This window comes from Impatiens glandulifera, chromosome 1, assembly GCF_907164915.1.
Source record: "Impatiens glandulifera chromosome 1, dImpGla2.1, whole genome shotgun sequence".
NCBI lineage: Eukaryota > Viridiplantae > Streptophyta > Magnoliopsida > Ericales > Balsaminaceae > Impatiens > Impatiens glandulifera.
In genome coordinates, this window is record NC_061862.1 from 263,485 (window position 1) to 276,256 (window position 12,772).

A 12,772-nucleotide genomic window follows, 5' to 3' on the forward strand; every position below is an offset into this window, starting at 1 on the left:
CTGCTTGGATCCCCGAGATAACGCTAGAGGTAGTTTGCTCATCAACCCTTGGTCTAGGAGGAATAGTAGGCGATGTAAATTGCAATGTTGGTTCTTTATCAAACATTTTTTGGATGAAGCGTCCGGTGGTGAGATCTCGTGTGCGACCCGTGGTAAAAATATTTAGTCTGTGGAACCATCAAGAAGAGTGAGTTCAAAACTAATGGGGACAAGCGGTTTCACCCTTATGCACGTATGTGTCCTAATCATAGGAGTCCAATTTCCGATTCATTTTAAAACGTGTTGTATTTCGATGTGAGATAAACATTAATAACTCAAAAGGAAAAATAACATAACAAATGATTTAGTTTAGCTCCTTCATTGTTCGTTTGCTCCTCTGTTTCTAGCTCTACCTGCTTTGTGTTATTTTCTTCATAAAATTCCCCAGATTGTTAGCCTTATTTCTTTCCTCGCAGATAGCACTTGAATCTCTAGTCTTTGCGGCTAACGATCTTGTATCTGTGTAATAATGACTGAAAGACAACCACTCGTTACGTTAGGTATTTTAATTTTCCCTTTTATTTTCAAACGAAATTTAGAATGTACTTTTGGACGCCTATCTCATCTATATGCATACATGTATTTATCATATATAGTTGTCACATGTTGTAAAAGACTTCGCGACATGACTTTGTTGTTTGGCAACAACAAGTCAACGGCGTTGTAGAAATGACTTTTTGGATTTTTGTTCTAAAGTTAGGAGTGTCTTAAGAGAGTGTTGTTCCATTGACAAGGATACCATCCCAAAAGAGATCTCTCGATATAAAAGGAGCTCTCAATTAGACGTACCCTTCACCACTATATCAAAATCCCTCATTTTCAATAGTATGGAATATTTGAAAAGTATAGAGGGTTAATTTGAGTTTTTACTAGAGTTTTTCTCAACTTTCAAATCACACAAAGCCTTCTTGGCGGGTTAAGATCCTCATTTCTCATTGACAATCCTAGTACGTAATCAATAGATGTATAGGCTTCGTCCAACAACATATACCTTATAGGCTTATACTATCTTCACATTGGAGCCCTAGAGCTCATGCACAATAAGAAAACAAAAATATGGGTCTTTAATTCCCATGTAAGTGTAAAATATATTTTTCTACAAATTGATGGCCAACATATTATTTTCAAGTTGAGCATCAAAAGTCCCCAACAGATTCACCAGAAAACTGTACGCGTTTAAAAAATGTCTGCCCCGAAAAAATGATTTTTTCGACTTTTAAGAAATAAATGTAGAATATAAATATCTACTACTTTGTTTATTAATGCTATAAATATATGTATGTTTTTGTTGCTTTTGTTGAACTTTAACATGGTTTATTTATGACATATTTTGGTATCATATTTAATGTTCTTAGCATATTATGTTTGGTTTAGCATATTATATTTATTATGTTTGGTTTATTAGAAACATAAAACACATAAAATGCACATTAAAAGTGCGTCGCGTTACGAGATCGCGTCACGCGAAAGTTGGTCACGTCACACGACCCATGACGTGATCGGGAGTACTTTGCAGTGTGCGTCAAATGGTAACCAACATCTACGACTGTGAGCAAATAGTTTGTAAGGAGCACGATATGGATAAATTCATGGAACCAATGTGTGAAATGTTTCCTAATGCGTTGAAGCGAATGGTATGGTCGTGTGACGCAAATGGTGAGTATAATTTCAATGTTAAGTATCCTTTCTTGCAGGAAATACAATCTAAAAGATACTTTCATTGTAAAACCTTCATTTCGTGTATGTGTAATAGATTTCACACCTCTCTTTCCACGCGAATCATAGAACTTTTAATATTCACTCACACACATAGAATAAATAAAATAATAAAAAATAAATACATTCACAATGAATAGAAGAATAAAGAATTAATCACAATATCAAATCAACTTCAACGTGATGCGACCGCGTCACAGTTCCATGAAACATAATCTGATAGTGTCACAGTTCCATGAAACAGACTCTGATACTCTCGTGTGACGCGACCAACTTTGGCGTGATGCGATCGTGTCACGGTTCCATGAAACATACTCTGATAGTGTCATAGTTCCATGAAACATACTCTGATAGCGTCATGGTTCCATGAAACATACTCTGATAGCGTCACGGTTGCATGAAACATACTCTAATACTCTCGTGTGACATGACTAACTTTGGCGTGACGCGATTGCGCCATGTTTCCTTGAAACATACTCTAATATTCTCGTGTGACGCGGCCAACTTCGGCGTGACGCGATCGCGTCACGGTTCCATGAAACATACTTTAATAGAGTCACAGTCCATAAAACATACTCTGTGACAAAATCACTCATTAACAACAATAGGAAGGTTCTAGTCTCAGTCTCAGATTATAAAGTTAACTTGAAGGTGAAAACAGACATGTCTCCATGCTTGCTAAGTGGAAGTGCTTTCTGCACTAGATTGAATTTCAGGCGCAACAATTAATTTGTGGCTCATGGTTGTCTTCGTGTACGTACAAGTCGTTGTGTGGAGATTGCGTGCTCATGTTTCGTTGTTCGTCGCTTAGGATTTAAATAGAAGGGGAGAAGACCGTGAAGAAAGAGAATGGGGAAGAAAAAATGGAAAAAAATGGAGGAAACTATAATAAATATTAAGGGCATTCTGGACATTTCACATGCCACCTCTTTGCGTCACGAGATTGATTGCGTCACGTGACGTGAAGGAGTATTTTCGTCCAAAAAGGTTATTTTTACAAATTTTATCAAGCCTAGATCATTTCTATTAGAGTTATTTCGTCACATTTCAATGCCGACAGTATTATAAATTGTATTGCCCTTCCATAACCTTTATTTAATTAATTAATTAATAAATGACTTGGTTGCTCGTCGAGATATATTATATATATTCTAAAAAGTAATATAATAATAGAAAAGAGAGAGTCAAAATAAAGATCTCTGAATTCCTAAACACACACATCTGAATAATTAACATTCCCTCAACAACAATAATTATTATTATATATTTATATACAGCACAGCAGAGAAGATGCATTGTATTTTTATTGTATTGTATGTTTGAACACAGAGAGCTGTTGACTTACATATGGGTAAAGTAATTGATATAATTAGAAAATGGTGATGCCAATTAAAACAAACATAATTAATTATACTTGATGCAGACTATCCAACAATATAAAAAAAAGAGATCTGACTTCTATCTATCTCTTATTAGTTATTACCCCCTTAATTAATTAATGTATTATCTGTCTGACTTGTATCTATCTATTAGTAATGATAATGATTTATACTTATATATTTCTTCTTCGGTCCCCCACCACACATCATTCATTATAAGACAACTTTCTAATTTCCCAGACAGACAGACAGACAAGACAGGCATAGTTACATACATATCACTAACTAACCAAAAATAAATTCTCAAAATTCCTATCAATACCAAGGAATATGCACCTAATAATTGTTGTCTTTTGTTACTTCTTCTTTTTCCTCAAACCAGCTGCTGCAGCAGCAGCAGCAGCTCATGATATCGCCATTAGTTGTGGCTCTACAGGAAACTATGTTTCTCCCGACGGCCGGAAATGGGTTGGGGATGTGGGTTCACAATTCCTCTTTCCTAGGAGAACAAAAATAACCAAATCTTGTAGCAGTAGTAGTAGTAGTAATAGCTTTAATTACTTAACCACCACCGCTAGAATATCCACCACCGACTTCTCCTACACTATCCCGGTCAATGCAGGGCAGAAGTTTATTCGTCTTCATTTCTCTCCAGCTCCATATCCTGGTTTTGATAGCTCCAAATGTATTTTCACTGTTAAAGCAGGACCATACACCCTTTTAAGAAACTTTTCTCTTGATGCTGCTGCTGCTGCTGCTGCTGCTGAGACTCCTTTGATCACAAAGGAGTTCTGTCTCAACTTCGACCAACAACAACAAGCATTGACCATAACATTCTCTCCCTCAGTTGCTGCTTCTTCTTCTGCATCATCATACGCTATTATCAACGGGATAGAGATCGTCTCCGTGCCCACGGGTCTTTATCACACGCCAGATGGTGACGACGACTACCAAGGAGGAGGCACTCTTGTCGTTGGCCAGAAACATCATCATAGGTTTCTTATTGACAACACCACCGCACTCGAGCTTATTCAGCGGGTCAACATCGGTGGAAGCACCATTTCACCCACAGATGATGGCAGCACATTACGGGTATGGTCGGGTGACATCGATTACTGGTTAGAGCCCGGTATTTCACCTATTATAACAGCCAACAACATCACATTCATGAACAAACCACCAGCTTCTTCTTCTTCTTCTTCTTCTTCATATGTTGTTGTTGTTGCTGCACCACACAGACTCTACCAAACGGCTAGATTCGTCAATCATGACATGCTCAATCTTACAAGAAAAGTAATGGTTGATGTGGGATTCAGATACTTGATTCGGCTCCATTTCTGCGAGCTTGATGAAGCAGTAAGAGGGAGAGGGCAAAGACAGTTCAATATCTACGTCAACGACAGAATTGCCGAGTCAAAAGCCGACTTATTCGAATGGACTGGTGGATCATCTAATTTAGCCCTGCACAGGGACTACGTTATGACGATGCATGGAGATACGAGGAGGGACGAGGGAAAGCGCAAACTTGTAGTGGCTCTCGAACCAGTCCAGACTGAACAAGTGGCGGCAGCAGGCGCAATCCTCAACGGCTTAGAAATCTTTAAGTTGAGCAATCCCGACAACAATCTTGCCGGTCACCACAATTCTCACCAACCTCCACCATTACACCCAACAATGCGCATTTCTTCATCTAAACCTCCTCCAATGTCGCTGCTGCTGCTTCTGCTTTACAACCGAGGCGCAAGTGTAAGTGGTCTAATTGTTTTGATGACACTACTAAATATCGTCTTTTACAAATTACGCCTTCAAGTAGACAAATCTGGTAGCAACACCTCCTCCTCCTCCTCCTCGTCGTCAGCCAAATCATACCGCAGATTTTCACTAGAAGAGATGGTGGTGGCAGCCAACAACTTTGACGAGGCACTGGTGATTGGTGAAGGTGGTTTTGGTCGGGTCTACAAGGGCGTCATTAATGAAAAAGGAGCCATAAAAGTTGCTGCTGCTATAAAGCGGTTGAAGAAGTCTGTTATTATGTCAAAGCAAGGTGCAGATGAATTCTGGACTGAGATCGAGACTCTTTCCAAGATCCCTCGTCATCCTCATCTCGTCAATTTAATTGGCTACTGCGATGAAGGTGACGAGAAGATTCTAGTTTATGAATACGCTGTTAATGGCACCTTAGCGGATCATCTTCACAGCAAGTGCTCCTCAAGGACTAGGAGCGCGGCAGATTGTTTATCATGGGAACGACGGCTGAATATTTGCATTGGAGCTGCACGCGGATTAGAGTACCTTCATAACGGCGCTCCACATAGAATCATTCATAGGGATGTAAAGGCCTCAAACATATTGTTGGCCGATAATTGGGTGCCTAAAATATCAGATTTTGGTTTCTCCAAAGCAGCATCATCAACCTCAAACTCAAACTCAAACGAAACCACCCCGGAGATTATGGGAACATTTGGTTATTTGGATATGGATTATTTTCTTACACAGCGACTGACTAGGAAATCAGACGTGTACGCTTTTGGCGTCCTTCTGTTTGAAGTTCTCTGTGGGAGGCCGGCAATTGATACAAGTTTTGAAGGAGAAGAACGCAGTCTGGCGTTATGGGCCCAACGCTGCATCAAAGAGGGAAAACTCGATCAGATCATTGACCCGAGCCTGACGAAGGTTACACCCCATTCTTTGAAGGCCTTTGCTGAAGTTGCGTTTAAGTGCTTACACAACAGGCCGAATGCGCGGCCTAGAATGCCAGATGTCTTGCAGAGACTTGAGTTTGCACTGTTATTAACGTCCCAGAACCAACATGCGGCAGGAGCATGTCCCTCCTCGACAGATACGGAATTAGAACAAGAAGAAGAAGAAGAAGAAGAAGAAGAAGAAGATGAAGACTACGATGCATTATTAGAGAGAAGAAGCAGCAGCAGCGCCACCATTATTATTGACAACATGCACACAGATCCAATTACAGAAGAGGAAGGAGACGATGCTTGTTCAACAGGGTCGTCCCCAGTATCACCATCCTTGCAAGATGGCGGCATAATGACAAGAGCAAAATCACAAAAGAAAACGTACAGCAAGGTTTTGGATGGCATTGCAAAAAGCATGGATCTTCGCAGGAGGAAACCAGTACCAGTACCCAAGATCACGGAAGCAAAAAATTCCATTAATAATTCCTTTTCTTCTAGTGGCGGCGGCAGAACAGCATGGTGGAAGCAGAGAACAAGGTCATTTGGAATTCAGCCGCGACTTTCATCTTCGAGTCTTCCTGAGCGGCCTTGTCGTCACTTCTCACTAGGGGAGATGAGAGCAGCCACTAACAATTTCCACAGAAATATGATAATTAAGTATGGCGGTCCAGGTACCGGTGCTGAGATGTATAGAGGTTATATTGACAACGGCTATCTACAGGTTGCAATTGAAAGGCTAGCAACAGCTAACAATAAGTCCAAATTTCTTCAAGAGGTGGAGCTGCTGCTGCTGCGATCCCAACAGCTCTATCATCATCGAAACCTGGTCCCTTTTATTGGATACTGCAAGGATGAGGATGAGAATGAGATGCTTTTAGTATATCAATACATGGCTCGAGGAGATCTCTCTAATCATCTATATGGTTGCGGAACAGGCGGCAATGAACCGGTAGTACTCCCGTGGAAGAAAAGACTTGAAATCTGTGTTGGCGCTGCACAAGGACTAGACTATCTACATAACAGTAATCATCTAGAGAATCCAATTATCCACGGTGACATCAAATCAAGTAGCATTTTGTTGGACGAGAAATGGGTGCCCAAGATATCAGGTTTGAAATTCCCAGGAGGAGGAGAAGTCAAGTCGGGGACACCACCACGTCCAATAACAACTAGTAATAATTATAATGTTCTACATGAGCTCCCAAAAACAAAGGAGTCTGATGTGTATTCATTTGGTGTGGTGTTGCTGGAAGTTTTCTGCGGCAGGGAAGCATTGATTCCACACCTAAAGTACAGGGACCAAAGGAATCTGGTACACTGGTTCAAAAGTTGCATGCAAAAGAAAGAAATGGATAGGATTATTGATGACAATCTTATAGGGAAAATAGCACCAAAGTGCCTGAGGGTGTTTGTAAGAACAGTAGAATGGTGCTTGCAGTTTCGAGCTGTTGACAGGCCATCCATGGATGTCGTCTTGAGGAGACTCCAAGATGCATTGCTACTGCAACAAGGAGCCGGAGAAGATCATCATAGATATACTTATTAGACTTTGCTGTTACCTAATTAATTAAATACCTCAAAAATTATCAGAAAACGAGAAAGTATCCTTCTTGTAAAGCTTAATTTACAAAAAAAAAAAAACAAAAAAAAAACTTGTGTCTGTATTTAGTAAAACCAAGAAGATCATTATCAGCACCATCCTTGTAACTTGTGAAGTTTCTTAAAAAAAACTAAAATTAAAATTAATGCCATAATCTATAGCAAAATCCTGGCTTTAATGGGTTGTCGGAGATCTGATCAGAGAAGGCGTCAAGGAGCTGAGCCACCAAACTTGGAGGATCATCGGCCAGGGTGTCCACAAAAACATTCACCACTCTTCTCTCCCCCGCAGTTGCTTTCAGGCTGAACCAAGTGAGGAACTTCACCCGGAAATTTAGATTAACGTGTCCTTCTTTCTCCATCCATCTTATTATCCTCACAGAGTAGTCATACTCACTCTCCTTCACATGCTTTTTTCCACCCTCCATTGTTGGCTGGTGGTTGGATTCAGTAGGTGTGATCAAGGACGTATTATGCATGCCGGATACCTTGGACGAAAGAGTCAATGCAATTATCTTGTCTTTTTCATGATGATCATTGGATGTTTTTCCTGGCGGACAAGTTTCAGACAAACCACAACTAATATTATTAATACTCTTGTCTCCTTTTGGTTCTTCAGATATAGAGACGCTGCTCCTTGATGCCGGTGTATCCCATTTGGCTTCCCAAATTCCAAGAGTTCGGTTGTCGCTAAAAAATGAAACCTTGCAGAAATATTTGGTGGAAGGATCAAGGCCAAAAAGCTTGAATCTCTTCTCTGGCTTGAGCACAACAAATGTGGCATCTTTGGGATAATCTTTAAATCTCGATTTTCTATGCCATAACCTGCAACCCAAAAACTCTTCTAGGAGATAGTCTTCGTAATCCAGAATAATTGTTACAGAGGTCGGTAATAGTTCTTCAAAGCTGATCATGCATGCTGTTACCATAAAAGATACAAGATAAGTATATGTTACCGAGAAATTAAAAAAGAAGAAGAAAAAAACATAAAATTATAAGGCAAAAGAAATGTAACACCCACCCGCTCTTTCTTTCTGTTTCAAGCCGTTGGACCTAGTCTCAATAGGCAACAAATCGAAGATTCCCAAGGCAGACAAACATAACTTCTGCACATCTGCAGCACAGGAAAGTCTACCAATAATCCGAAAATCCATTTGTTTGTGTGCCTCCTGAAGAGGCCCTACCTCATTCTCAAGTGTCTTGGCTGCAAGTTGGACAGTCTTTTGTAGCTCCTTGTAATGTTCAGTTCCTTCAACTAGTTGGCAACTCAGCTTGAGATGTGAGCTCAGAGCGTGAACTCTTCTTGCCTCTTTTGCAGCCAACAGTTGCCTATGCAAGCTCCTGAAAATGGAACAAATAAGTTCAAGAAAAGAAAGAAGAAAAAACATGGAAAATATATATATATATATATATATATATATATATTTTATTACCTGATGAGTCCATTATTGTTGTTTTTTCCACAGGAAACACATTGGAAACCTTTTTCCAGCTCTATGAGGGAACCAGCATTGGACATTCTTTCATTCTCCAAGGCGCATTCAAGGTGGCATGAAAGGCCGCAAGACTGCCCGTCGTGAGGATGATCAGGAACAGACTCACAGACTAGCCATAGGCTGGGATCCTCGTTGTTGTGATCGCAGCAACGGTGGCAGATGGTGCAGAAAGTTTCATCCGGAGGCTGCAGTACTAATTCAGCCTTACACCCAAGGTTCCGGCACAGAGAGGACTGTTGTTGTACTCCAGTTGTAGTACTGTTGTTGTTGCCTTGTGATGATGAGACGATTTGTTGTTGCTGTTCATGGTGCTCTAGCAGCTTCCTCCTGTCAAAGGCATTGGAAATAGATGATGACTTGTTGAAGTGATTTTTGTTATTGACCAGCTTGAGGAGGCGATTAATGAGTTTATGCTTTGTATATCCGGCATACTTTCTCTTTAAACCCGTTTGAGCCCATAGAATTTCGGCAAGGTCTGCACGGGTCATGTAGCTAAGGACCTTATGCGCCGCCTCTTCAGTTTGCTTGGAAACTTGATAGACTAGGCTTAGTTTCTCTTGCAAATTTAGCTGATTAGGATCCATGATGCTGCGGCTACCTAACTAATTAACTTTATAAGCCTGCACTAGAGAAATTTGAACCTATTTTATGCTCGAAATGTGTTCTTGTGAAGAATAATAATCTTCTCACAAGTTGCTATCAATTCATGTGAAGAGATGAAGATGAAAGATTAGATTGTTGAATCATTAAATAAAATAATGCAAACAAGAAGCAGAGTCAGAGAGACAGTGAATGAGAAGAGCTGCTGATAGAGGATCGGCGGTGGCATTGACAAATCGGAACAATAAAACAGTACTAGGATCTCTGCAATATTATTATTATTATTATTATTATTATTATTATTATTATTATTATTATTATGCATTGCCGAATGAATGAATGACAACGAAAACCAAAAACAAACAAACAAAGAAAGAAATCTACATCGTTGAGCAGAAAAGAAAATAAAGACAAAACCTGGCCAAGCCAAGGATCAAGGATGTGGAGATGGAGAATGGAAGTTAGAGAGAGGTTTTTACAGCGGCTGTTAAACTAAAAAAAAAAAAAAACTAAACCTGGCTGCGGAACTCCACCCAGAAAGAAAATCTCGATTCCCTGATTTTTTTTTCTCCTGACAAAACAAAATACAAGATTATATATATATAACAAAGAGAAAGAAAGAAATCCTTTTTTCTTTCTTTTCAGTGCAGAATTATGCAAAATGCAATAATGGTTGCGGAAAGAGAGATACCGCAGCACTAGAAAGTAACACGATTCACCCAATTATATACTTAAAAATGGGAAATTTGAGGAAATGACAGGGTCAAACAGTAGATGGTGCGGGCCCATAATTTTAATAGCGCTGGTGACCCCAAATTTTTTAATAACCATTATACTCCTGCGTCACGCATCCTAAACCCTATAAAATCATCTTATTTTTCATTTTCGATTCATTTTCTCTCTCATCCATTCTTCCCTTTCTTCTCCGCCGTGAACCCTAATGGTGACGGAGAAGACTTTCTCACTTTTTCATCGCTGAAGAACCAATCGAAGAGGCACCGTGGACCATTCCACCATATTCAATGGCCTATAGCTGCGAAGAACTTCCAACGGCGAACGACGACGGCCGAAGATAAAATTTTCACTATATTCGTTTATATTTTGTGTTGATTTCGTTTACATATGATTGTTTGTGTTGATTTCCTTTACATGTGACTGTTTGTGTTGATTTCCTTTACAGAACATCATTGATTCGCCCTGATTCGTTGAATGCAGGTTGGTTGGTTGGATGCGTCACGCAGGATTCAGCTCAAATCCCTTCCAACAATTCAGGTAACAAACAAATGTGTTTCTTGTAGAGTTAGTTAATCCATCCAGTTCGATTTGATATCTTTAGTTATCTGGAAATCTTTTATGTAGTTTCCTGATTTGATATAACCTCTAACAGCGTCCAAAAAATGAAATTTATTTATTTGTTTGTTTGTTTGTTTTTAGGATCCAAATAATAATAATAATTTGTTTTTGAGGTTTAATCAATTGGTTTGTTTGTTTGTTTGTTTTTATGAACAATATTACAGTCACATCTTGTTGTAGAGAAAACAATGATATGATTATCCCATCTCCAAGATCAGAGAGTGAAATGCTTTCATCAACTCATGCCAAGGCATTCTCATATAACGAGCTAAGGAACGCCACCAGAAACTTTCGCCCTGACAGTCTTTTTGGCGAAGGTGGATTCGGTTATGTATTCAAAGGTTGGATTGATGAACAATTGTTCACTACTTCAGGTCACGTTCTAGCATCGTTGTTGCTGTCAAGAAACTTAAACCTGAAGACTTCCAAGGTCACAAGGAGTGGTTGGTATGTTTTTTTTTCTTTTTTTCAGGTTGTAATTATTTTGCTCTGTTTTTGACTTCTTCCAAGTATTATTATATACAGACGGAAGTTAACTATCTTGGCCAACTTCTCTCATCCGAATCTGGTTAAGCTTATTGGGTATTGTTCAGAAGGTGATAGGTGATAAGGATAAGCTCTTGGTTTATGAGTTTTTGCCAAAAGGGAGCTTGGAGAATCATCTTTTCAAAAGTGAGTTAGTTTTCAACATATGCCAATAAAATTTTGAATTTTTTACTTTTCACTTAGAAAATTATTACTTAGAGAATGTGTTGTGTAGGATTTCAATGCAAAACTGTCGAATTTTGGGTTGGCCAAGGCAGGACCAACTGGAGATAGGACACACGTATCGACTAAAGTGATGGGTACCCACGGTTATGCAGCACCGGAATATGTTGCCACGAGTATAGATTAGAACTTTGGTAAGATTCTGTTTTTTTCTTATATATAGAATCAACTTTCATATATACATTATTTTTGTGATTTTGTCAATCAACAAACAGGTCGGGTTGACGACAAAAAGTGATGTGTATAGTTTTGGAGTAGTGTTACTCGAATTGCTATCTGGTCGTCTAGCTGTTGACAAGTCAAGAATGGGTGTAGAACAGAATCTAGTGGAGTGGGCTATTCCTTATTTAGGGGACAAACGAAAACTATTCGGGATTATGGACACAAAATTAGAAGGACAATATCCTCAAAAGGGAGCTTTTATGGCTGCTAACCTTGCTCTGCAGTGTCTAAAATCAGAGCCTAAAGCACGCCCAAAAATGTCACTGGTTTTAGCCACCTTAGAAGAGATCCAGTCCTTGAAAAACACATCCAAAACTCGAACTGCTAATGACTCGAAAAGTAACTTACCACCAAAAACGCATCATCGCTCGCCCATGAATACGACACATTCTGCTGCCTCTCCATTACCAGCCCACCGGCAGCAGCCTCGAGTACGATGAACAAATCTTTTTTTTGTTAGAATTGTCTTATATGTTGTGCCAATTTGAGTTTTGCTGTAAACTCTGTACTGTGTATATATACAACACCTTTGTTATAGATTATTCTTCATTTAAGTTGGTTCAAGCATTTAATTTATTTATCTCGGTCACAATCATAGTCACGATAATTGGAGAAATAGCAGAAAAGTAAATTAATTTTTTTTATTTGTTATTTGATAAGAGAAGTGTGATTGAGGTAAATCTTTGATTTTGAACGAAATGATTTAATGGTTTAGTTTCAAGTTATAGAGGGTTAAACAAGTCTGGATAGTTACAAATAAATTGTGATTTGTGAACCAGAAGTTGTGATTTGAGGTAAATGTAATGCTTTACAATATAAAAGTTTATAAATAAATTGTAACAGAGTTCCAAGATAGTTAAATTGTTATTATTTGAAGTTAAAATCTGTAGTAGAATATCTCATTCCA

General features: G+C 39.0%; 2 protein-coding genes and 1 pseudogene across 2 annotated transcripts; 2 read left to right on the forward strand and 1 right to left on the reverse strand.

Annotated features, from left to right (window-relative positions):
• The first annotated feature begins 1,565 nt into the window (after positions 1–1,565).
• LOC124920787 (receptor-like protein kinase FERONIA) lies at positions 1,566–7,387 on the forward strand. Its single transcript, XM_047461343.1, has 2 exons — positions 1,566–1,695; positions 3,517–7,387. Exons 1-2 carry the CDS (start codon positions 1,566–1,568, stop codon positions 7,371–7,373), a joined length of 3,987 nt encoding a protein of 1,328 aa, XP_047317299.1. The 3' UTR covers positions 7,374–7,387.
• An 86-nt stretch (positions 7,388–7,473) lies between these two features.
• Positions 7,474–9,737, reverse strand: LOC124919830 (VIN3-like protein 2). Its single transcript, XM_047460176.1, has 3 exons — positions 8,860–9,737; positions 8,448–8,767; positions 7,474–8,345 (listed from the first exon to the last, which is right to left on the reverse strand). The coding sequence occupies exons 1-3, from the start codon at positions 9,504–9,506 to the stop codon at positions 7,570–7,572; spliced, it is 1,743 nt and encodes a 580-aa protein (XP_047316132.1). The 5' UTR covers positions 9,507–9,737; the 3' UTR covers positions 7,474–7,569.
• A 224-nt stretch (positions 9,738–9,961) lies between these two features.
• On the forward strand, positions 9,962–12,305 carry LOC124920795 (annotated as a pseudogene).
• The last annotated feature ends 467 nt before the right edge of the window (positions 12,306–12,772 follow it).